This window comes from Python bivittatus, unplaced genomic scaffold (genome assembly GCF_059951505.1).
Source record: "Python bivittatus isolate LINGU-HERP-01145 unplaced genomic scaffold, Pbiv_v1 ctg000330_np1212, whole genome shotgun sequence".
NCBI lineage: Eukaryota > Metazoa > Chordata > Lepidosauria > Squamata > Pythonidae > Python > Python bivittatus.
The window spans coordinates 17,660,857-17,687,491 of record NW_028277058.1 but is presented as its reverse complement, the minus strand read 5'-3'; the positions used below and the strand labels follow the sequence as shown (position 1 = coordinate 17,687,491).

The following is a 26,635-nucleotide window of genomic DNA, read 5'->3' as shown; positions in this document are numbered from 1 at the left end:
TCTATTAAATATGCCTGGAACCAAATAGCATATTGACCTTAGAGGGTTTTTAAAGATATACAGAATATTAATCCAGATCAGGATTTAAAGCTCCTTCAACAACCTTTCATACCCTTAGTTTAGTGTAAAAGGAACCCCCTAAAAGGTTCAACTGTCTGCTAGGTAATTAATAAGACATACCTTGAACTGTGAATTTTACTGCTTTAATATTATTTATATACTGAAGTGACATCATTTATCTTTGTAAAATTAAATTCTATGTTACTTTTAGGGAGAAAAGACAGAGTCTGAAACTTTTCTTACTTCATTTGTAAATAGCCCCTTGAGTTAAAACAACCATTATTTTGAACAGACCTTCAGAAGTGCTTTTTGCCAATTAAAATGAAAATAAACTGTAAGAATTTGTCTGTGAGCTACTCCTTAGTTGCCATGGGAACAACCCTTCAGGAGTCTGTTGCAGTAATAATCTAATAAAGCAGGTTAGAAATGCATTCACGGTTGCATTCACAGTAACACATAATGTGGTATCAAGGGATTTCTATACAGATTTGTAAAGACAAAAACTAGACTTGTGCATGCTTTGAAAATTATTTGGAAGCATAGCACAGGAATCCACTAATTAAAGTTGAGACTTCTAATGCACTGGCACCTTTTTTCGGGCTCATGAAGAAGTTTCAAAAAGTCTTGTGCTTGAATGACTGGCAGAGAAGAGTTCAAGTCACTTTCTGGGAATCGTTATTGAAGAGGGCACTGCACCGAGGGCCAAACAATCAAGTTCTTCAATGGGGCAGATTCAATAATTGCATACATATTCCTTTTCTTTTGAATTGTATGGCCATTGCCAAAGTGACAAATTCAAGGAATGACAGAGGGACACGAAGCTGCAGGATGGGAGAATGAAGTTGAGGCTTTGCTTCACAGCTAAGACAACACTTCTTTCCCCCCTAAACTCAGACAAAGATGGTGGCCCTACCTATTCCATAGACATAATCTGACTGGATTGGCATTTGATAGCATGGCTTCTTCCTCCATACTTAAAAGCAGCAGGCTTATGCCATATTATATGACAAAGGAGAACATCTGGGTTGCTAAGAAGGAACAGTACAAGGGCAGCTGCAATTGCTTCCCCACAATTGATAGTTTCTGCACTCAGCTGGTTGTGTTCTCTCTTTAGGTTTCCTGTACTGACTAGTTTTATACTAGTAAGATATTTTAGCCATAATAAAGAGATGTATCTTTCTTTTTTCAGCCCAGAATTCTCACTTGAGGCATAAATGCCAAGGTTCACATAATCCTACTTCAGACGCATTATGTGAAGACCTCGTTCCCTAGAGAAGGCTGTAATGCTGGGACAGATGGAAGGTAAGAGAAGAAGAAGACAAACAGTGGCAAGATGGATGGACTCAGTTACTGGCAATGGGGGTGCTGTTGGAAGAGCTCAAGGACCAGGTTAGGGACAGATCATCATGGAGATAATCTACATTACTGCTAAGAGTCGACAACAACGTGATGGCACAGAATCTTTCTTTTTATATATATTGCTAAATTTGGGTGCAAAGTACCCACGCATTACAAACTTTCTTCCAAGATTTTTTTCAATATAATTTATGATAAATAGACTTTAGCCAGACTGAACTTCCCAACACATTCTAGCCTATCAAGTTGAGTTTTGAGCCCTTTGGCCCTGCCCAGAAAAAATAGAACGCCCTTTTTATGTCCCAGGATACAAAACTTACAAACCTAATACCGATCTCAAAACACTCTGTGTTGTCTTTTGGGAATGAAAATTTTAGCTGAGAAATTCCCTTATTCAATCACTAAAGCCAAATCTCTAGATATAAAATATATATTTATTGGTATAAAGGGAATATAGGAAAACGAAAAGAAGGCAACAAACACTTATACAGAATTCCAAGTGAAATCAATACAGCTAGCCTAGCTAAACCATTTATTTATTGTCTACTTTCCTGGCAACTTGGGATTCAGCTCATTTGTATTTTGCAAGAGATAACTAGCAGGAAGTCACCTGGTCTCTCATTTATAATATCTGAAAGGTAGCCCTTTCCTCCTCTTTTTCTCTCCTTTTGAGCACTGTCTTCACTTTTATAGAATGTGTATGATACCTGAAAACCCGCCCCATTCAGCACATTGACTGTTGCTCAGCCATAAAAGAAAATTGTCTGCCTTTGACATCTTGGGTCTAGTCACTGAGAAGTTACCTAGTGACTAAACCTGCCTTCCCAGTAACTCTTGGTGCCGTGATAAAGGAAGTCTCCATTTTTATCAGTTGTGTTGTTGTATAAAAGAAATTACATGGGTGAGCCTGGATAGCCAAAATTAAATTCCATGTATTCAGGGTTTTCAGCATGCAGTCAACTTACTACATGTTTTATGAGGTAGTGTTGTGCCATATCAAAACTTAAGGGGTTGTAATACATTGCATTAGAAGAATTATTGGATTCCCTGTGAAGGTGTTAGGATACAGTAATTAGCAAGTTAATGGTCCATAGTGACTCAGAAAAGTAGAAGTTAATGCAAAATATTATTCCTCCTTTTCTACCTCTTATCTAAAAATGATGTAATCTAGGTGTCAATGAAGAAAAATTGGGTAGACATCAAGACTGCAGAAATATAGACATCCAATGTAGACTTTGCAAAAATCTTAGGGGGGGGGGTTCTTCCTCAACTGAAGAGAGATATGAGGAGCAGAGAATTTAAGCTATTTTTAAACATGCCCCCAAAATACACAGCAACAACAAAATTAAAACTAAACCAAGCCAAGAAACAGAAGAGGAAAAAAGAGAAAGGTCTAGAACCTCATAATTTGATGTGTATATATCCAAAGTCAAAATATATAATAAATATATATTTTATCTAACTAATTGGATTATCTTGTTACATATTTCAAAACTGTTTTCCAAATACTACTGGGGGTTTTTAACTGGAGATTTTTAACAACAGACAGTCTCAGCACAGAAAATTATTTCACTGTGCATGTCTCATGTAATGGAGACTCCAACATACATATCAAATACTATCGTAACAGTGATATGAGCATAAGAAAATGAGTCTCCTGCTACAGTAAGGAGGATTTTCATATAATAGCACTCCTGTGCATCAGTTCCATTCTTACTGATTACATGTGCAGCTTCCATGCTCGTCTGTATCATCAGGCACATGTAATATATGGATCTAAGTAAACAATTAATTAGAATGCAGTTCCACAGTTTCAAACCTATGGCAAGGTAGTTGAGAATATGCATCTTGGACTACCATTTTAAGATATAGTTCTGCCAAAAAAGCCCTTCCACATTTCTCTACATTTGGTGGGGAAAAGGCAGCTTTTGAAATTGTTTTTCACCTATTTTCAAATAAATTATCTTATTTTTATACCTAACCAAGATGCAAGCGAGCAGAGGGATGAGTGTATGTCTTCCAGCTTCCAAATGTATATCTTGTTAGAATGGGCATTTTCAGACTTTGGATGCACAGGCATCCAGGAAGGCTACTGACTGATGATGATGATGATAGATTTGCTACATTTGCTACAGTTTGCCCTTTGACTCAAGGGACTGCTCAACATAGAATAGCTAACAAAACTAAACAAACAACCCCCCCCTCCCAAGTTAAAATATAATTATTTTTGAGGAGGACCACAACTTGGTTTTGAGAAAGAGTCTTTGATATTGCACGCCAGACAGACTTAAATCTACCTGGGTGGGTTCCCTCCTGGAAAACGTTTAGACCCATAAACAATATGTTCAATATGATTTGCTCAGCATACGGTAGAGCCTTCTTTTTGGCCTACTTAATGATCTAGCCTTGGCCGTACTGGATGGGAGGTTTCATAAAATCCCATTTAATAAGGGAAATTGCCCCTGTGGACAGAATTAAACAGAGACATTAGCTCATGTATTTCTTTTCCAGCTCTTCTATGAGAATGTACATGCTGGTAAACCTATACCACCTCCAAGTAGAGATCAAGCTTTCAATGAAAGAGAAAGGATTTATTTCCTTCTCTCAGACTGGAACCCTGCTATTACAGATGGATTTGCCAAGCTCACATTGGCAGCTATTGCCATAAGAAGGCTTAAGGCATCCTTGTCTTGGAACAAGGAAGTCCTTTTATTCTTTTATCTTAATTTTATTTTTATCTCTTTTGCTTTGTTTTATTTCATTCTCTTTTGTTTGCTTCTTATACATGAAAATTTTAATTGGCAGGTCTATATGGTGGTTTTATTGCTCATTATCTTTGAGCCTGCTTTCATGGGTTTTGTACCTACTTCGCTGGTCACTGACTGCAAATAAATAAATAAAACAACTGGATTAGTAACGAAGTTTATCATTTTTGTTTATTTAAACTGTGAAACTTTGAAAAGGAATATTCATAAACATTGAATAGAAATATGTTCCCTATTAGTAAAGGAAGATACAAATATGCAAAATAATTTTTAAAAAACCTTCAATCTATATTCATTTTCCTGTGCTGTCAAGTGTCACGCTGAAAGTCCAAATCCTGGGGACAGTTTTCTATCTTGATAAAACTATCCAGCTCACCATAGTAATCAATGTGTTGAAAATGGCTGAACTTAATGATGCAGAAAATAGCAGCAAAACAGGTTTGCTTTCAACTTATCATTAAACTAATACAATGATCATATATGCATGAGATGACCAAGCTGTCACTGAATTCCTATACTTTACATTTCATTAAGGGCATCATCTGACTAATTGAGAGTTTCTTTATTGACTTTACTAGGAAATAATACAGTCACTAAGGAGGCGTGCAAAGAAAGTTACTTTTCCATACATCATCTTCCTGGCAGTCAGAGTCATATAGAATTGAAACCAAGAATAAGAAGATGGTAAGGAAATAAAATGTTAAAGAGCACTTAAGAGGTCAAATTATATATGTGACACCTAAATTTCTCATAAAACAAACTCAATGGGTTTTTACATTTCAATTTGTAAAATGACTCAAAGTTATCAAGTGTGCAGTTCAGGCTAAAGAACAAGGAGTTGCCATGGAGACTTAACTATTCCTTTCCAGAATGAAGGAGTCTTCGAGACCAAGCCTCACCATGAACTCCAAATGCTATCGTTTGCCTGCATCCGTGGACTTTGTTTTATGACATATCAAATCAATATATTCCACATCTATATCAAAAACCAAGCTCAGAGATGCACATTGCTTAAACAGCTACAGACTCCTGGAAGCTCTGGTCATTGGAAGAGCCCTAGCTGAACGGAGAGGTCATGTCAAGAGCCCGCTGAAGAGAGAACACGACGAATGCAAACCTTGTTCAGTGCAGTTTAGCATATCTTGTTTATGCTTTCTTGAAGGGGTGAACACTACGCTCGACCTATTTCCTGGAATTAACCATGAATTCAGGAGGCCATATGGATTTGCCAGATGGCCTGATATAATTTAATGGCATTTATTCTAACTATGAAGTAAGTGATAAACATAATTAACATTCCTTTAGCTCCTTACTGGATGTCTTTTATTAGTTTCATTTTTTTTTTCAAACACTGAAAGGTAAGTTAATACCTTGTTACGGAAACACAGATGCCTGCTAATTACCTCAGAAGGTTGAATGCTTCTGAAGCAGAGATCCTCTGCTAGATTCTTACTTATCCAGTGACCCCAGTGTGAAGATTAATAGGCAAAGCACTAAATCATAATGAGTGTGTCAGATCTCAAATGTTTTTCAGGTTCTCTTAATTAGCATTAAGAGATACAGAGTGTGTCCACAACACTTCCAATATATCTGCCCTGCTTTGTCATAAATAAGGTATCTTGCACCATATGTGCTTCCTGCTTTATTGCAAGCTATAGTACATCAAATAGTTGAAATCAAACAATCAGATTTACATAGGAAAAAAAAAAAGTCTCACAAAGGAATAGCTCTCATTATTTGAATAGTTTACCTATTTCATCTTTTGCCAGTGATTGTTTAATGGCTTTATTTCACAGGGAGCTATTTTGTGGTAACTATGACTTCAAAGAATGTTTATCTTTGGTGAACTTACCTGCTGTTAGCAGTTAAAATCACATGATTCCAGCAAGATAAGAAAAGAACTTTACACAGCTTAATTGTGCTACACTTCCTATTTTACATGTACAATATAGAAGGTACTCCAAACTCTATTTGTGAGATGTGAAATTTATTTTGAATAGAGAGCTCAGATGCCTGCATTGCTAACTATAATCTGAATTTCCAAAGAAGAATCATCCTAGTATTTTCAAGATGTTTAAGTATCTTAAGAGATGTGAAAACATTCTAATAATCTCCAGCAGTAAATCAAGGGACAGCATTAAGGGACTCCCCATCAGAGTCACAATTTATTGTGTGAAGTGGAAATTATCAAAGTGCATAGTCAAGATTTAATTTGCACAGCCAATATAAACTACCAAATAAAAAGGCATATTACTTTAGCTGCAATGGAATGTTCACATCAGGAAAGAATGTTGGATCCTGATTCCTTTCTATTCTATGTTAGTACAGCAGATTTTGGGACTTCCCCTGATAAAGATTACTGGGAAACTGGTAAGGCAGGTAAAGAGATGGAATGGGATATCTGATGTCAGGCTGCTTTTCTGAGCTTAAAGCTCTATCTCCTTCCTTGAAATAAAGATTCCAAGAACTCCTAATGCTATAGAAGCTATAGAATATCCTAAATTATGTTCTGATATCCAGTTCTAGCCCCATTTATCCATTAAGTTGGATGGTTTACTTTACCTGCATGCGCAATTTTCCCATTCTTCTTGTCCTCTTTCTTAACCTCCCTCCCCCAACAGAAACAATGCTTTCAAATTCTGAAGTTCACCAGACTTCAAAACTCAAAACCTTTTGTGATATTTTGATTCTTTCTAACAAACGTACTATGTGGATTAAATGTGGATTGCAATTTTATTTTCCCAGACAGATCTGCACATGTTTTTTCCTGCTTTTTGTTTCTTACATAATCAAAGAAGTTATTGATGGGTTGAAAAAGAGTGGGAAAAGGCACCAACTGTTCTCCCAAATAGGACAATTCAGAAACAAATATCTACATTTAATAGAGGTTATTTCTAGGTAAGTGGGTATAGGATTACAGTCTAAAACAAAGGTATTTTTCTTTTTCCAAGTTGAGAACTACATTGGGCCTTTGAGTAGTATGATAGAGGCCATAATCCCCAAAGTAGGTGAGATTAATGCAGATAAATGATATTTCGGTTATACTTAAACTGCAATTAGATGGTAACTTTTAAAAGCTTTTTGAGACACACAGCCAAAGCATTTGGGAGAGGGAGCCACATAGCCCGGTGGCCACATTTTGTGGTTGTGCACCACAAAATCTCATAACAGAATTTTGCTTTGTTTAGTAAGACCATGTAGCAGACCAAAAAACAAACAACAACAAAAAACTTTTCCAGTACCTCCTGCATACATAACAGCCAACATGATTGATGATATCCAAGCTATCTCGCTATATGATGTGCCAAAGATCTCTTGTATCTCTTTGAAGAAAACTGTGATGGCTTTAGGAAATGCATAGGAAAATCCAATGGAGATGAAGGCTCCAAAGACCACGATCCAACCCCATCCTCCATCAGGTGGAGCGTATTGGGTCGCTGTTGTTGAAGGTGGCATTTCTTTTTTTCTTGTAACTCTGCTGTAGGGAGAAATAAAATGTTGATATTGTGTTTAAACAGCTGCCTTCCTCTTTAGCATAGTCACTGCAAATTAAATATATTACTAATTTCAAAAAACTGTTATCTCCTAATACATGAACTAGCAATACATTGCTAAGTTGTTGTAACTGGTTGATTTAGTACAACTACTCATATATAATAGCCAAGGATGCCTTCAGGAGTGGGAGTGGACGAATCTTGGCAACAGCTATCTGAAGATCCTTGTTAGGTAGGATGCGACTTTTGCAGGTCATTGATCCACACCACCAAGGTTCTATTTAGCAATTAATCACAAGCAATAAAGGGGCCCTTTTATTCTGCGAGTACCAAACTGCCTCAACTATTTCTGGCAAAGTATGATTCGCTTATTCAATAGGAGGATTTGCTCTATATCTGATATGAATAGTTAATATATTCTACCATCTCAGCCATGACTTTCTGTTTATTTTAAAAGTACCTTTATTTTAAAGGTAATGATCAAACACAGATTATTTCACACAATGTTGCATTAAGCTACTATGCAAGATCAACTGATGTGAATTTCCAAGCGCACTTGTCGAGCCATTAATAAACTGTTATACTATTGCATTATTATGATATCCAGGGCAGCATTAAAATAAATTAAACAAAGACAGACAACTAAATGCCATCAAGAGTCATGGAAAGGGTGGCCTCCCACATCACACTTTAGAGCTGTGCAATGTTTTGTATTTGAAGGAAGATAAGTGATTTGGAATGCACATGGACATATACTTTGCATCTGTCAGAAAGGCTTAAACCAGATGTGAAGAGCTACATTGTGGTTCTTTGGTTTTGGCTCAGAATGTTGTCCAACTCCAATTATTGTAGTCTGCAACCATGGCCATGTCTGGGAGTCCTTATGAACTGAACATGATGGCATGTTTAACAAAGGAAGGAAAGCCAAAGAAAGCATAGCTTACTTTGGTGTTTGTGAACCAAGTTGCTAAGTTCTTATGAAATGGGAATACATATTCGTGTTATTTCATAATGTACCAAATCTCTTGGAAAAATCAATACACACAGATTTTCTATGCAGGCGAGTGTTCATGAGCAGTTTTTTGAAATCCCCATGACTTGTGGAAGCATATTACTTCATGATTATTTAAAATGGAAAATAACTATACAACATAATTACTGTAAATCTGAAGATACTTGTCTCCATTGTTCTGTTTTTCATGTCAATAATATGCAACTTACTCAACAATGACTAATATGTGGTTTTAGTACAAGGTGCCATTTAGCCTAGGTGATATCACAAAAATAATTGGTGGTTTCTGTGGGGCCCACATGATATACGCACAAAGCTTTTTAGATTTTTGTCATAAAATGTGCCTCTTTCACAGCAACTGGTTAAGTTTTTTTTTTATAAGTGGCACCCTGAACACATGAGACTTTCACTAGTCAGCTCCACTAGTTAACTTGTCTTGTGAACATGTAAAGCCGTCAACAGGCAAATAATGATAAATACTGTTGAAATTGGATATGCATATTTTAATTTTTATACCAAATTCTTCATTTGTATATATGTATTACAAATTATTGTTACTGATTTAGAGCTTTCAGGATTGACTGACTGAGCAAGGAGACAGAAATTGGAAAGAATAGAAATAGGAGTTTCATATTTCCACCATATAAAATATATTTTTTGTTGATTCCAGAATGTAACAGTTGCTCAACTATTACTTGACATACATAAGCTTAGTAATTTTACAATAAGGGATATACATGAAAAAAGAAAAATCAGTCCAATAAATATATGTATATGTTTCCAGTAAAATAAATGGGTATTATATCTTCTCCTTTAGATAGATACCCTAGTACTGTACAGCAAAATTTGTCCTACATGCCCTATTGCACTGAATAGTGCAATATGGCCATAAGAAGTGCTATTAATGTTTATATGTATATTATAACAGTACAAAATTAATATCAAAACTTATTTTTCTTGAACATAAAATATGTGGAACAAATTTTTACTGGATCACTGCCATTTATGAATGGCTGAATGCTCACAGAAGAACTAAACTGAAGAGGGCTATGTAGATTTTCAAAGGGGTAATTCACTTCCATGAAGGTTCAAGTGAAACACCCACTAAGCTGCTTTGTAAAGCAATGGGGCATTCTCATTTCTGAGAATGAAGCAAACATGTTACTTTGCATTATTCTCCTTTGTAGCTCCTCTCACCCTTCTGCTCCAGAGCTCCGCAAAAGGCTTCCAGGCTGCCAACTTTGGCAAACACTGTGGGAATTTCTGATGCATGTACCCAAACTGGCCAATCTAGAATCCTCTTTGTACTCCACAAAAACCTTTCAGTCAGGATAGCTTCAGTGCATGCTTTGACTGGCATTGGTGGAGAAGGATGAATGGAGCCATCTCTCACACTAAAGGCACAAAGTGGTTGAAGGAGACACAAATGGCCTTGTATAGCCTTTTTGTTCCAACAAAGCAAATCAGACCACTTTTATGGCACTGATGCAAATTTAAATCTCTTTGAATGAATATCCTTCCAGATTTTAATGCCTTTAGAACCCTTTCTTCTGTTATTACCACTTAATGTAGAAGGTATCTGCTGGTGATGGAACTCTACCTGTGAAATATACTTCCTGAACATAGATACCTGGTTTAATACCAGTTAAGGAATTTTTATTTCTCCAGGATCCTTAAATTGTGAACTTTTGATTTGACTTTTAGATCTAGTACATCTTTTTTGGCTCTGCACAGAGTTTTGCACCTATATGTAGTTGGGGCGGGGGGGTTAGTTTTCATTTTTTTTCCTCCCACTTTAGTTTTTTCTTCATGTTAGTGAAGAAATTAACTGTTATTATTAGTAATTTACCTTTATGTCCATATCCAGAAAAATAATTGCTAATAATTTCTAATTTCTATACACAGGTGGTAGCATTTTATCATAGAGGTGTTTTCCACATGATTGATGGGCAACAATCAGGGACAGTAACCATGAGGCCACATATCCAGGAATGTATGGCCAGTCAGGACACAAAAGCACAAAGATACTTCCCTCTCTTGATATTGTGATGTTTATTCAATTTAATTATGTCAAGGTGGGCTTTTAAATGTTTTTTTTCTAGTTTGTCTTTCACTGACAGGTACAGTTTGCATGAGATAAAAGAACATCATGTGGAGAACTGACTTCTGACAATTTTTTCCTAGGACCACCAATGTGAGAATTGAGACTGTCAGGAAAATAACACTGTGTGAATCAGTCCACTGGAGCATTCATAGAAATCAACTTTTCTATTTCCATACCCCCCTGCAGGCTAATGGAATTTTTTTTCCTCCTGTTTCCACTGGTAGAGATGATGACTTCCATTTACTAAAAGATCAGAAAGACACCTTGCCTAATGGGAAAATCAAGTCCCCAGTAATATATACAATTTTAAGATGAGTAATTGTAAAATCACAAATGGACCACCATTGTATTATTTTATTGAAAACCTCTGATCCAACAGAACACATGGTGAGGAACCGAGGAACAGAGCAGTATGTGCAAAACCTTTATTTAAAAGAATATAAAGACCACTAATCAACTGTTTGAAGGGCAAAGGAGAATAGCGTGAATGAATCTCACCCTGTTCCTTATCCCAAACAGCAGCTACTGCATGCAAAGACAGGAGAAGGTAATAGACACATTCTGGCATATGCTGTTTTGAGAACTTACAAATACTCATGTTAGCTTCTGTACGTATATTGCCCTGAGTCAGTATTATCATGATTGAATACTGTGAGCATCAGCTGGATCAGGGCAAATGAATGCAATTTGGATCCAGCTTGAAAATGTGCAAATATATGTAGTGAATGCGATAGGGCTGGTAGACAGGCAGGCAGCAATGTATACACATACTCAGCATTTAAAAAGGGTGAAAATGGCAATAACAAGGTCAGAGAAACAGCCATGACAAATAATTCATCTTGATATCATGCACTGTAGATTCTAGTCAATCATGATCAACCTGTTTAGATTGCTCTTCTGCAAATGCTTCATTAATATTCTTTACTTGCCAAGTGACAAAATCAACTCCTAGTACAATAAATAGCTTGTCAGGAGAAACTAAAAATGCCTAACCCTTTCTCCCATTTTCTTTTGTAAGAAAACCCCAGGATTTATTATAAGCTATAGTTCTATTATGATAATTTCCCGGGTTGGGTGCTCTTGGGTGCCTTTAGATGTGAAAGTGAAACATCTGGCAAAGTTATCATATAAGCTGAATCAAGACCAGCCTTTCCGAACAAGCATTTGGATACTTCAATTAGTACAGATACGGTAGTCAGGCTACTAATTTATATTGTCACTGTAAATATGTAGATTCAGCATTAAAACTTTGTCTGTGACTCCCAGGTTGTCTCATGTACAATTCAAAGTACATATTTTAATCTTTGAAACTTTGTATAATTTGGGCTATCTGAAGAGCTACCTTCTTTTATACAAACTCACCAAGAGCCCTAATCACATGTACTTCTTGGATTTCCTCCTCTGAGCTTTTCACTGGTGGTGCCTAAACCATGAATTATATCCTTATATGTGTTCAGTATCTCATTTATTGATTCATTACCAGACTGAGTCTACTCCATTTTTACACATTTATGTGATGGATTCAAATTACTATTTCCTAACTGATATCCAACCTCTGCAGTTCTATAAAAGGCAATGGACATCGTAACAACGTAAAGGAAATTAAACACATATAAAGCACTTTTACTAGAGAATTAGAAATATAAATATTTGGTATATAGTCTTGAGAAAGTAGTACTATCATATTCTGATCTGGTTCCACTTACATAAATCAGTCATTCTTTCCCCCTTTTTATTATATTGTAAAACAATACATGATATTGTTTTGATACAATGATATTTGTACAGTATTAATTGAAATCATTGACATTCTATTGTTTAGGTAACTTAGAGTATGAGAAATAAAAAAGAGAAAGAGATATTCTATCAGTATCCATTACAATTTAGGGTATCAATATTACAAGCATAAAATTATTTGACTTTTTCATATCAAATTGAGTATGACTTTAGGAAAAAAAAAAAAAGAAACTGCTGCAGATTACATGACAGTATTTGTTGTACAATAAAGCCTTCCATCTTGAACTAGTTACTTAGCATTGGTTTCCATTGTATAACTGATATATATATATATATATATATATATATATATATACATACACACATACACATACACATACACATACACATATACATACATACATACATACATACAGTGGGGCAAAAAAGTATTTAGTCAGCCACCAATTGTGCAAGTTCTCCCACTTAAAAAGATGAGAGAGGCCTGTAATTTTTATCATAGGTATACCTCAACTATGAGAGACAAAATGGAGAAAAAAATCCAGAAAATCACATTGTCTGATTTTTAAAGAATTTATTTGCAAATCATGGTGGAAAATAAGTATTTGGTCAATATCAAAAGTTCATCTCAATACTTTGTTATATAACCTTTGTTGGCAATGACAGAGGTCAAACGTTTTCTGTAAGTCTTCACAAGGTTTTCACACACTGTTGCTGGTATTTTGGCTCATTCCTCCATGCAGATCTCCTCTAGAGCAGTGATGTTTTGGGCCTGTCACTGGGCAACATGGACTTTCAACTCCCTCCAAAAGTTTTCCATGGGGTTGAGATCTGGAGACTGGCTAGGCCACTCCAGGACCTTGAAATGCTTCTTACGAAGCCACTCCTTCGTTGCCCGGGCGGTGTGTTTGGGATCATTGTCATGCTGAAAGACCCAGCCACGTTTCATCTTCAATGCCCTTGCTGATGGAAGGAGGTGTTCACTCAAAATCTCACGATACATGGCCCCATCCATTCTTTCCTTTACACGGATCAGTCGTCCTGGTCCCTTTGCAGAAAAACAGCCCCAAAGCATGATGTTTCCACCCCCATGCTTCACAGTAGGTATGGTGTTCTTTGGATGCAACTCAGCATTCTCTCTCCTCCAAACACGACGAGTTGAGTTTAGACCAAAACGTTCTGCTTTGGTTTCATCTGACCATATGACATTCTCCCAATCCTCTTCTGGATCATCCAAATGCTCTCTAGCAAACTTCAGACGGGCCCGGACATGTACTGGCTTAAGCAGGGGGACACGTCTGGCACTGCAGGATTTGAGTCCCTGGCGGCGTAGTGTGTTACTGATGGTAGCCTTTGTTACTTTGGTCCCAGCTCTCTGCAGGTCATTCACTAGGTCCCCCCGTGTGGTTCTGGGATTTTTGCTCACCGTTCTTGTGATCATTTTGACCCTCACAGGGTGAGATCTTGCATGGAGCCCCAGATCGAGGGAGATTATCAGTGGTCTTGTATGTCTTCCATTTTCTAATTATTGCTCCCACAGTTGATTACTTCACACCAAGCTGCTTGCCTATTGCAGATTCAGTCTTCCCAGCCTGGTGCAGGTCTACAATTTTGTTTCTGGTGTCCTTCGACAGGTCTTTGGTCTTGGCCATAGTGGAGTTTGGAGTGTGACTGTTTGAGGTTGTGGACAGGGGTCTTTTATACTGATAGCAAGGTCAAACAGGTGCCATTACTACAGGTAACGAGTGGAGGACAGAGGAGCCTCTTAAAGAAGTAGTTACAGGTCTGTGAGAGCCAGACATCTTGCTTGTTCGTAGGTGACCAAATACTTATTTTCCACCATGATTTGCAAATAAATTCTTTAAAAATCAGACAATGTGATTTTCTGGATTTTTTCCCCCATTTTGTCTCTCATAGTTGAGGTATACCTATGATGAAAATTACAGGCCTCTCTCATCTTTTTAAGTGGGAGAACTTGCACAATTGGTGGCTGACTAAATACTTTTTTGCCCCACTGTATGTGTGTGTGTGTATGTGTGTGTGTGTGTGTGTGTGTATATATATATATATATATATCCATGTTAATAAAAAAGAAAAAATAAGATAAGCAAAACCAATTTAAGAGGGGTTAAAATATAAAAAAGTAAGTAACCAAGCAAATAAATAAATATAAATTAAGAAAAGAAAAAGAAAAAGAGAAATAACTACTGAATTTCTAATTTCCCCTTTTTTGTACATCTGCTAATTTACCAAGCTGTGGATATTTAAGCCCCCTTAGAAGCCAGACTGCAAGTAATTATATTTGCCGTGCTGCGTGATATATTGTATGTATGGGAACTATTCTTGCTTAAATTTGGTTAAACTTCTATTATGTATATATACTGTTAGTTTTGCCATTGCTGCATATTCTTCAAGATTAAATTCCCAATTAGATATTGTCAGAATTGTATCTTTCTTCCAGGGTTGAGAAAAATTTGTTCTTGCTGCTGTAAGCATATATGTCATTAATTTATTATGTTTCTTATTAATTTTTTCTGAGATTATATCTAATAAGAAGAGTTGCAGCTTTAGTTCAGATGTAAATTCCAATTTTTTATGCATTGTACTATGTATATGTTTCCCATAGTTTGGGGGTTTTTTACACGTCCATCACAGTCAGTCATTCTATAGTCTCAGACAAACAATATTATGAAGCCTTCTTTTTCATACAGGAGCAATAATACGACCTACATTATGGTAGTTTTGCTTCATCTTAAAATCCAAGAAGAGATTGTTTGACAAGGTCTATGATAAAATGTCATGCTTAAAAAATAAATAATAATTTTATTGGGATTGGTAGGATTTTATCTGTTTATAAATGGCAAAATGAATACTCATTGACATACAGAAAATGTAAATTTAAATGGCCTGATATAAGGATGTAGAAGCTGTTATACACAATGTAATATAAAGAAACATCATCATCATCATCATCATCAGAAGTGATAGGCACCTTAGGTGCAATCCCACCACTTGAGCACCATCGGCATTGACAAAATCACCATCAGTCAACTGCAAAAGGCAGCTTTACTTGGAACAGGTTATATCCTGCAACGATACCTTTAACACCTTCAAACCATCATGCAGTAGCATCTGCCTATCCCAGATCCTTGGGGGGACTCAACAGGTGGATGGAAGTGCCAAGTCCAGTCTAAACATCTGGCTGACTGTGCGACCAACTATAATAATAAATAGTTTAAAAATCCTAATTAAGAACAAACAAACCTAAAACCCCTCTAAAATCCAAGAAGAGAAGACCAGCCTAAGTACAAAGGCCATCCTTTCTCTACCATGGATTGATTGCTCATGAGCAACCTTAAACAACTACCTACAGTTCAGCTTCCACAATGGCAAGGAAGGATCTGTTCTCTAATGTTTAGTTTTAATGGTTCTCTAATGCTTAGTTTTAATTGCTTATAGTCAGATACTATATCTGACTCCGCTGAAATGAACTGTTTGAAACCAATAACTTAATCTTCCACTTGCCTGCTTCAGCAATTAGATGCTAAGGAAGCAACGTTACCTTCTTAAATCAATGGAGAAAATGCCACTGACATCAACAGTTTGCCACTCCCCACTGAACTCCTTGTTGATGGCCTTCCACCACCACAAAACTTTGGGTTTAGGCAGACAGCTGGGCTGTTCAGACTTAATTTAATTTTATGGTGGTAGTAATGGTGGTAATGTTGATTATTCAAAAGTCTATATGCTATTATCTGATTTTCATATGAAACTGTACATATTATCTCTTGTGAATTTTATGCCGTTATCCACCTTAGCATTTTTTTCAAGGAGAAGGCACTTCATAAATATAACTAGCTATTGAATTAATGAAATGTACAGTACTGTGCAAACATTTTAGGCAGGTGTGAAAAAATGCTGTAAAGTAAAAATGCTTTCAAACATATATATTCTAATTGTTTATCAATTTACAAAATGCAAAGTGAGCAAACAGAAGAGAAATCCAAATCAAATCAATATTTGGTGTGACCACCCTTTTCCTTCAAAACAGAATCAGTTCTTCTAGGTACACTTGCACACAGTTTTTGAAGGAACTCGACAGGTAGGTTGTTCCAAACATCTTGTAGAACTAACCACAGATCTCCTGTGGATGTAGGCTGCCTCAAATCCTTCTGTCTCTTCATGTAATCCCAGACAGACTCAGTGATACTGAGATCAGGGCTCTGTGGGGGCCAAACCATCACTTCCAGGACTCCTTGTTCTTCACGCTGAAGATAGTTCTTAATGACATTGGCTGTATGTTTGGGGTCGTTGTCCTGCTGCAGAATAAATTTGGGGCCAATCACATATCTCCCTGATGGTATGGCATGATGGATAAGTATCTGCCTATATTTCTCAACATTGAGGACGCCATTTATCCTGACCAAATCTACAACTCCGTTTGAGAAATGCAGCCCCAAACTTGCAAGGAACCTCCACCATCCTTCACTGTTCCCTGCAGACACTGTTTACTATACTACTCTCCAGCCCTTCGGTGAACAAACTGCTTCCTGCTACAGCCAAATATTTCAAATTTGGACTCATCAGTCCAGAGCACCTGCTCCCATTTTTCTGCACCTAAGTTCCTATATTTTCATGCATAGTTGAGTCGCTTAGCCTTGTTTCCATGTCAGAGGTATGGCTTTTTGGCAGCAATTTTTCCATGAAAACCACTTCTGGCCAGACTTTTCCAGACAGTAGATGGGTGTACCTGGGTCCCATTGGTTTCCACCAGTTCTGTGCTGATGGCACTGGACACCTTCCAATGTCAAAGGGAAGTAAGCATGATGCATCTTCCATCTGGTACATTAAGTTTCCTTGGCCGACCACTGCATCTATGGTCCTCAACGTTGCCTGTTTTTTGTGCTTCTTCAAAAGAGCTTTAACAGTACATCTTGAAACCCCCATTTTGCTGAAACAGTGCTTTGAAATTTTTGCCTGGGAGAGACCTTGCTGATGCAGTAGAACTACCTTGTGTCTTGTTGCTGTGCTCAGTCTTGCCATGGTGTATGACCTGTGACATGAAACTCTCTTCCACAACCTCACCTTAGTAGCAAAATTTGGCTGTTTCTCACCCAGTTTTAAGCCTCCTACACAGCTGTTTCTGTTTCAGTTAATGGCTGTGTTTCAACCTACATATGAAATTGATGATCATTAGCACCTGCTTGGTATAATTGGTTAATCATACACCTGACTCTAATCCTACAAAGTTCCTGACCTTGTGCAAGTGTACAAGAGTAAGGATTGATGCTGGTTTGAAGCCAAAGGGTAGTCACACCAAATATTGATTTGATTTAGATTTCTCTTCTGTTTGCTCACTTTGCATTTTGTAAATTGATAAACATAAACAATTACAATATATATTTTTGAAAGCATTCTTACTTTACAGCATCTTTTCACACCTGCCTAAAACTTTTGCACAGTACTGTATAACATTATGTTTGCACCCTAAGTTGTCAGAAATAGCTAGTTTAAGATTATAGCTGACAAAACATCATTTTTCCATTCAAGGATTTTGTGGAGAGCCCAAAACTGGCCTCAAAATGATCACAGAGATTTTCTACATTTGTTTAATACAGTCAGTTCACCATACTTTTTATAGTTCCAGCTATTGCTGTCAGTAAAACAGAAATTCTGATCCACTTTTTAGTCTATATTAATCATTCTAATTGGTCTTTATCAGCATGAATCATAGCAACCAGTACTGTAGCAATGAATTTGCTAGAAAACATTCACAGCAATGTTTACAGAAAAGAGGAACATTTCAGATTGGTTGAAAAATATTGACTGACAAACCCCATGAAACAAACAAAAATTTAAGGGTTAAATTGTTAGGAATATCTGAGGTTAGAAAATGAATGTAATTTTTGTGAATTATGAAATCACAACCATGAACCTGATGGTGGAATGTTCTATCTGGGGTGAACTGAAAAATGAATACAGTATATTCCCCTTAAGTCTTGACTATATAAAACATTTATTTCAAGTATGTATAATCCAGCATCTAATTTTTGGGTGTGTGTGGAGGGGGAAAAAGGCAGATGTAAATAAACAGAAGGGAAAACATCTGTCTTCCCTCTATTTCCAAATCACTAAATTAACACATTCATACATTTATACATAGTACTTTCAAATAACAAGAAGGCTTATTCTGTCATTGTAAGACACTGAGACTTTAAAAAGCAGCAAGCATTCTTCTGTTTTTAAGTAAAGCCATTTTTATTTACATAGGTCAACAAAAGCTATCATTAGAGAATATAAAAGATAAACACTGTCCTAGTCTTTCAGGAACCTCAGAAGAACTTTCCAAAAGTCTTATCCAGCTCTGTATTTAATTAAAAGGCCAAATGCTAATGTGAGCAGCATGAATAGAGAACATAATAACCCACTCCTATTGCTCTTCCCAACAAATAGTATTCAGAATTTTGGTCACTCTGATTCTGGAGGCAGATTATAGCCATCATTCATGTTGCTGTTGTTCGCCTGATCACACATAAACTATAGCTCCTAGCAGCTACAGCCAGCTTAGCCAACAGCAAGGCATGTTGGTAGTTCTCATTCAGCAACATCTGGATTGCCATAAGTTCCACCTGTCTAATTTAGACTGGATCATACCCGTAGCACAAAATTGGCAAAGGCAGCTTCAACAGTTTATTATAATGGATTCTTCATTATATTGATTCTGAAATATTTCAACGTGTTGTCACATTATTCAATCTATGTTCAATTATTAAAGCTATTTGTGAGAGCAGAGAAATTTAAAGCTGTGAATAGAAATCTATACACTCTCATAGAACAATGGAACCATTTTGGTGTAGTGATTAAAAGCACCAGGTTAAAAATCAGGAGTTTTAGTTTTAGTTTTTAGGCACAAAGCCAGCTGGGTGACTTTGGGTCAGTCAGTCTCTCTCAGCCCTAGGAAGATGGCAATGGCCCATCACTTTCAAAAACCTTAGCTACTAAGCAGCTTTTTTATTACAATGGGATAGAAATAAGTTTAATAAAAAATAAAATGAACAACAAAATGATATCTATGATAAATCTACATTCACACATTTTTATTGTCACACACATTGATTACATAGAACATTTCATTTTATTGATCAAAATGAATGGTTTTAAAAGAATGGAGTGAGATGGTATATGTGGAAAAAGAAAGTTAATAAAGGAGTGATTTTAAGTGCTTAATCCCAAAGTAAAAATATTAAGAAAGATTCAGTTACTGTTTTCAAAGTTCAGCATGCATCTTCCAGCCTGATCCAAAGCCTCACCAGGTGGAGCATCTAGAAGAAGTGATTAATCTGAAAATACATTGATTCCAATTTTGCATAATACCTGTTCACACACTGCAGCCCACTTCACACATCACCCTAAACCATAATGTTCTGTGTTTGATTTTTACTTAGGATGATATATGAATACAGCCAGCATGCTTTGTAAGTCATGCCCATGGCTTAGTAGTAAGTATGAACCAGACTACTATGCTTATTCCACATAATAGCAAAAAACAAGTAATGGTATAGTTACTTGCAAAGCTCCAGCTATATATACACTTTTTCTGTTTTTGGCTGGTCCAGATAGAAACATACCAGGGCTTAAATCTCTGGTGATGACGGAACAGCTGTTACAATTTCAGATGACTTTCCAAAAACCCATTATTTTGTGAAGGAAACTTCCTCACACCTTTATCTATCAGGAAGTTTGACAGCAGCACAACTTTAGCAGGAGAGTGACCCCTTCCAGAACTCATGAGATACTAAATCAGTGTTTCTCAACCTCAACAACTTTAAGATCTGTGGACTTCAACTTCCAGAATTCCCCATCCAGCATTGAAATCTACACATCTTAAAGTTGCTGAGGTTGAGAAACACTGGTTTAACTTATCAGAATATCAATCCATGAGAGATCTTCCATTGACAGGAACAGAACAAAGAGGGCAGAACTGTATAGATGATTGTCTTATTAGAATTGGAAAGATTCCGTTCAAATCTCCATTTAGCCATGGCTTTTGACCAGTTATTATAGCTTTAAGCAAAAGTTCAGTTGTTGTCATGGTGGTAGCAATAGGCAGGAGATTGCACACAGACCCTGGCCTCAGCATCTTTACTTCCCATTTTCAAGTGAAAAGTCTAAAGGGAATTTCTCCTTCTGTTCACTTGGATATGAGTAGAAATTCCATTTAAGACATCTTCACTCAAAATAGGAAGATCAGAAATTGAGGGAGTAGGGATTGTGTGATGGGCTTGCATATATGTCTAACTCCTTTTCATACTTTCAGCTACAAGAAAACAGGCTGAGTTCTTCCATTAGTGCTTATTGTTCAACCTAATCTACAAAAGTAGGATAACTGGGAGGATAAAATGGGGCAGAGAGGTAAGTCTGCTGCCACCAAGACCTAAGAAGAAAAACAGAGGGTAAATATAATGACAATAAATATATGTGATAATAGTAATATTACATCACATATGGGTGTGCAATATCTTCACTAATTTGTCCATGTAGATCTGTTGATGTTATTTCAATTTCATTAATTCTTTATTTCTGTGCAGTCAGTGCAAATGGTTTCTCTATATTTTCAGAGAATGGAAAGAAATTTGCTATGCACGTTAAAATGGCCCATTTCACACAGCTACCAACAAGTGACAGGTTCATGAAAGGGAGAAAAACCAGCATAGTGAAAATGATGTGATAGATATTTCTAAATATTTAAGAGGGTTACTTTTTGAAGAATAAATATAAGGGGTTAAATTACATAAGAAAACTGCTTAATAAATGTTGCTGACTTCCATCTGGCAGTAAGTGTAATTCCAGACTAAATTGTTGAATTTTGAACTGATATCATGTTTGGTTGGTAATTGTGTCAATCCTACTTATCACTGCAGCATTTCTATTTTAGAAGGTCTTAGTTACTTTTGACAGAACAACATAAGCAAGAGAGAATGCTTTTAGATTACACCATTATAAGCAAAACATTCTGTTTATTCCTTTTCATTATTTCCTTAAATACCATGAAATGTGGCTTTTACTCATCACTCTGAGCTTAATCCAGAGTCAGCTTGTGTTTGGACATAAGGTAATTCAGTCCCATTAAACAGGAATGTATTCTTCTCAAGATTTCTGAAAATACCAGCCAATTATTTGTAGTTTTCTATTTTGCCATCATTACTGAGAAACAATTTTATACTTCAATATTTGTTAAAAAAGTATATTGGGCAAAGTTAAACACGTTGAAATTCAAATTTAAAGTGTTTTTGAATCAGGCCTTAAAAGATTGATACATAGCAAGAAAGGCAACTTTTCAAAATATGGTACTCTGAATTTATTGTACTATAAAAACCATTTCTAAATCAGCATGGCTACTAGAAATAAGAGCTATAGTAATGCAGATTAGGGAATGCTGCATTAGGGACATGATCTACTAGAGGTAATAATTACTGATTTCAGCATTAATGCTTGGCATCAGAAGGAACAAAAAAGTGCTTAATTTTGGCAGATTGGTGGCACTGTTTTAGATTCCAGATTAGCAGCGAAAGAGTCAGTTGAATTAATTGCACAATAAACCAAGTGAGTCATATGTACCAGGAAATACAATAAATCAAAGAAAAAAATCTGTTGGAACATGGGGCACAGAGAACATCCATCTGCATAATGACTTTGTTGTCAGTTTCAGGAATGAAATTTCATCAGATCCATTTTAAAAAGAAAAAAAGAAGCATGAGTCACTTGTGATTGTCAGATACCTGTTTATCTATCACAGCTATCATAAGTTTCTTTTAAAATTCCTACTAAATGTCAGGCTTTGTAGAACCATATTATGATCTGTGTGACATGTGAATTGCTATACCCATGGGCCTGGGCAGATCATTAAATGTAGAGATGAGCAATGCCTAGAGAAAGAATAATGATCTTGCCTACCAAGCCTGAGACTGGCAAATTGATCAGGTGAACAAGGATGATCAGGAGAGTAGAACCTCAGCCCCATGAACAGACTATGAAAGAACTGGGAATGCTTAGCTTTAAAGAGATAAGCCTGAAGAGGCTTTCTTCTAATATCAAAAAGATATCATGCAGAAGAAGGTTGACCAGTTCTCTACCATGTGGAATGGCAATGGGAGGAATAGCAAGCTCTCTACTATGTTCATAGGAAACTCATAGTCTGTGAAAGAATCTACCCTCTCTGCAAGGGCAACACAATTAATGTGCACTTCGACCCTCACAATATAGTAGCTGGGCCTTCATCCTTAAAATGTGAACCCTTTTTCATCCACGGAATCAGTTTCTAGCAGAACTGTTGTATTAGTCCACTGAGAGAGCTAAACTATTTGGATGGCTTATATATAATTAATCAGCTTTTTTCTGCAGCTTCAAGCCTTTGAATATCCATGTCAAGGGACTTCTCACCTGGACCCTTAACCATGAAAAAAACTATCTTAGATAACAAAAGCCTATTAGGCATGTCATTAGCACAGAGTAATGAGAACATAGCTAGCTCCATAAAATAATATGAGCCTGTATTTTTCTTTCTTAAGGAGTTTCCATTGCTTCTCTCAGCCTGTCTCAATGTGTTTGCAAAATAGAAAGTAAATGAGAGGCATTTATAAAGTGAAACTTCATTCCAACCAATGTCAGTTTAACATTGCAATTAGAATAGGCAAGGTCTAACTTGCCTGATGAGAAAGAAATCAACCTAAAACATCTTTGTTATAAATACATACATACATACATACATACATACATACATACATACATACATACATACTGTACAGGTGTGAAAGGGGGAAAAATTCTGCACTTCATATCATATGTGATGTTATGAGCATCATCAAAAAATATTCATGTGACTATTGTTCCATATTCAAGTCACAAGAGCAATAGCTGGGACAATCAATATTATTTTTTCCAGAAACTACAATTTGCAGTTTTAGATGGTAAATCAGCAATGTATGCCCACTAATAAAAGCAGTTCTTCAAACGAATATGCAGGTATTTCCTGTAGCCAACATCACAATGAATCTTTGGGCATGAATCTTGGGCACTTGCACAAGTATTTAGCTGTTTGCTTGATTTTGTATCTTTCACAATGCTCAGCTCTTTCCCTTGAAAGGGCAAAGAAAAAATCCAAGCAAGAACAGAGCAATCCAGGCAAAACACATTTAAAAAAAAGAATGGTAATGGATTCTGAATAATGAGAACCAAATGTCTAGAAAATCTCCCAAATGATAAACTGAAAGTTCACTACAGTTATTATACTCTCTAGAACTGCCTTTGCCAACCTGGCAACCACATTTATTTATTTATTTTCATTTATTTATTTAATTGATTTCTGTAGCTACCCTGTTCTGGGTAGCTTACAACATTAAAATGAAAATATATGCAAATACAAAATAAACAGGAAATAAAACACACAGCAGCTGGAGAATCATAAAAAATCCTCAACACAGTCAGAAAATGGGGCTTGCCACACACCAGGGCCCCCAGGCTCAAGCACAGAACAAAGTCTTCAAGGTCCTGCAAAAGGCCGGTTGGGTTGGGGCCAACCTAAACTCTGGAGGGATGATGTTCCAGAGGGTGGGTGCCACAACAGAAAAGGCTCTCCCCACTAGCCTACACTCCTTGGCCAATGGTACCCACAGAATGCCCCTCCTGCCCTGGATAGGACCAGTAGAAACGACCAGGAAGAGACGGTCCCATAAGTAAGTAACATATGTGTCTGGAATGCAGACTCTAACATAGCTGTTGCTGGCTGAAAATCATGAAAATTGCAGTCCAAACACATCTGAAATGTACCAGTCTGGAGTACAGTGATGAATAAGATCAACGTGGTCAACAGTAGTTATGTGCTGCCATTTAGATCTGAAGAGAAAAAGACATGTCAAAGGGGAGATAGACATGAACACTGTTCCTATCTGTGCTACTTTAAAAAAGCAGAACCTTTCCTTGAGTTCATATAGCAACCGCTGTGGAAATACATTTGTGAGTTAATGAGGGTGCTAGTTCCATCTCCATCCTCTTAATGTCTCCATAACTCAAGCACATATTTGGGTGAAGCTTCTTTAAGGAAACACTGACAGGAGCAGAGACTATTACCACATCCCCTCAGAAGCATCTTTTCTGTTTTGGATCTGAATAGCTGTACATCCCACTATACAGTTTTTGACAAGAGGAAATATGAAATTTAAGATAGGCTAATCATTTTTCCCTATATTAGAGCACACCCCATCAGATATACCACACTCTAATGCACACACAGCCTATTAAACTGGGACTGAAGAGGCCTGAATTTAAACTTCTCATCATCTGTGAAGCTCATTGACTAAAACTGGGAGTCATTCTCTCTTGGCCAAAATTTCCTTGTAAGGTTATTGGGAGGGTCGATGGAGGAGATGTACAACATGTAGAATTTTTTGAACAGAAGGCGGAATAACAATGAATGGAATTAAATACGTGCTTTAAATGGTGAATAGCTGGCTAATAAATAAACTGTGAGAGCCAGTTTGGTGTAGTGGTTAAGGCACAAGGCTAGAAGCCAGGAGACTGTGAGTTCTAGTCCTGCCTTAGGCACAATGCCAGCTGGGTGACCTTGAGCCAGTCCTCTCTCTCAGCCCTAGGAAGGAAGCAATGGCAAACCTGAAATCTTGCCAAGAAAACTGCAGGGACTTATCCAAACAGTCACCAAGAGTCAACACTGACTTGAAGGCACAAAGTAAATAAATAAAAAACTGTTCAGAGCTAGGCCTTCTGAGACGAAGTATTTTTCTGGTGAAAGAACTTTTTCTCCAGTGGATTCCAAGCAACTGTGTTGATATATTTGGAGCTTTTTCCATTTAGTCTTCTCTGGCTTAATACTAATACTTTTGTAATGCTCAGTTTCTACTGCAATGTGCTTTACATGGGGCTGCCCTTAATGACTACCTGGAAACCACAACTGGTCCAGAATATAATAGCCCACATACTTACTGGGTCTGATACTGGGAACACATAACACTAATTTTGCAGACCCTGCATTGTTTGCTAATTGTGCCTGGGTATAATTTAAGGTCCTGTTTTTGACCTATAAAACCCTCTATGGCTTGGCACCTGGGTTTCTACAGGATTGGCTACTCCAACCAGCATTGACCCAATCTATCAGAACCTCTAGGGTGAAACTATTTATGGTTCTACACTTCCAAGAGGTTTGGGAGTTTAAAACTAGAAGGTGCTGCTTTTCTGTGGCAGTGGCAGTACTTTGGAACAGCCTCCCAATGAAGACCCACAAACAGGTCAGAAGGGCAACAACTCATCTCCACTGTTGCTCACTAAACAGTTGTAATGCTTGGGTTGAGCTTTTACTTATTTTTTTAACTGCTGTAAAATGCTTTAGAATTTTTAGAACATGAAGCTATACAAAACACTTTTATAAACATATAAAATATTCAAGGATGTTCATCAAATTCATTCAAGCATTAATTTCAGACCTCCAGAGCCTGATGTCTTCTAGATATGTCACACCATAACTCCAAAGTTTTCAGCCAGCATTAAGGAGAAAGTCGGGTTGGGAAAGTAATTCTTTTAGTAAACAACATCAACCACTGACTCATAAATGGTCCCACTTAATCTGAGGATACCTTTTAAGAGTTAATCCTGAACTGGCATTAAATTGAATCTCTGGGACAAGAAAACCCAAAAAAGCCCAATCAAAAATTAGAGGGAAGATCATTTAAGTAGCTGACATGTAGCATTCATATTCAGAGGGGGAAGTCAAATGGGTCTTGTCCTCAATGTCATAAACCTCACTAGGTCTGTCTGTCCTGGCTATATTACTTGGAAGCCATAGTTTAGCATCAGTGTAAAGGAACCATATAGATACATGGCATTCCTCCATACAAGCCCTGATTATCCAAGACTTATGCTGATGTAGATAAACTCCATTATATAGATAACAAATTGATGTTTATAATCAATAAGCAATTCTTCATAAATATGTTGAATGCAGAGTTGTTAGGTGTGGGCATAGCTAATGGACAGTAATCCGTTCCTTTTCATGTACTCAGTGAACACTTGGGGGCATTACAGGTCTATCTTTGTGGTG

At 36.8% G+C, this 26,635-nt stretch overlaps 1 protein-coding gene across 4 annotated transcripts in view; it reads right to left on the bottom strand.

Moving 5' to 3' along the window:
- The window catches only part of SLC16A7 (solute carrier family 16 member 7), a 119,998-nt gene that overhangs the window by 44,271 nt on the left and 49,092 nt on the right, over nt 1-26,635 (bottom strand). For 3 of the 4 annotated variants that reach the window (XM_007424521.4, XM_088141771.1, XM_025164278.2), the window contains exon 2: nt 7,424-7,659. In XM_007424521.4, the coding sequence (XP_007424583.1) occupies nt 7,424-7,637 (214 nt within the window). In that variant the 5' untranslated portion in view covers nt 7,638-7,659. The remainder of the gene's footprint in view (nt 1-7,423; nt 7,660-26,635) is intronic. The other variant, XM_025164279.2, reaches the window with a different exon arrangement.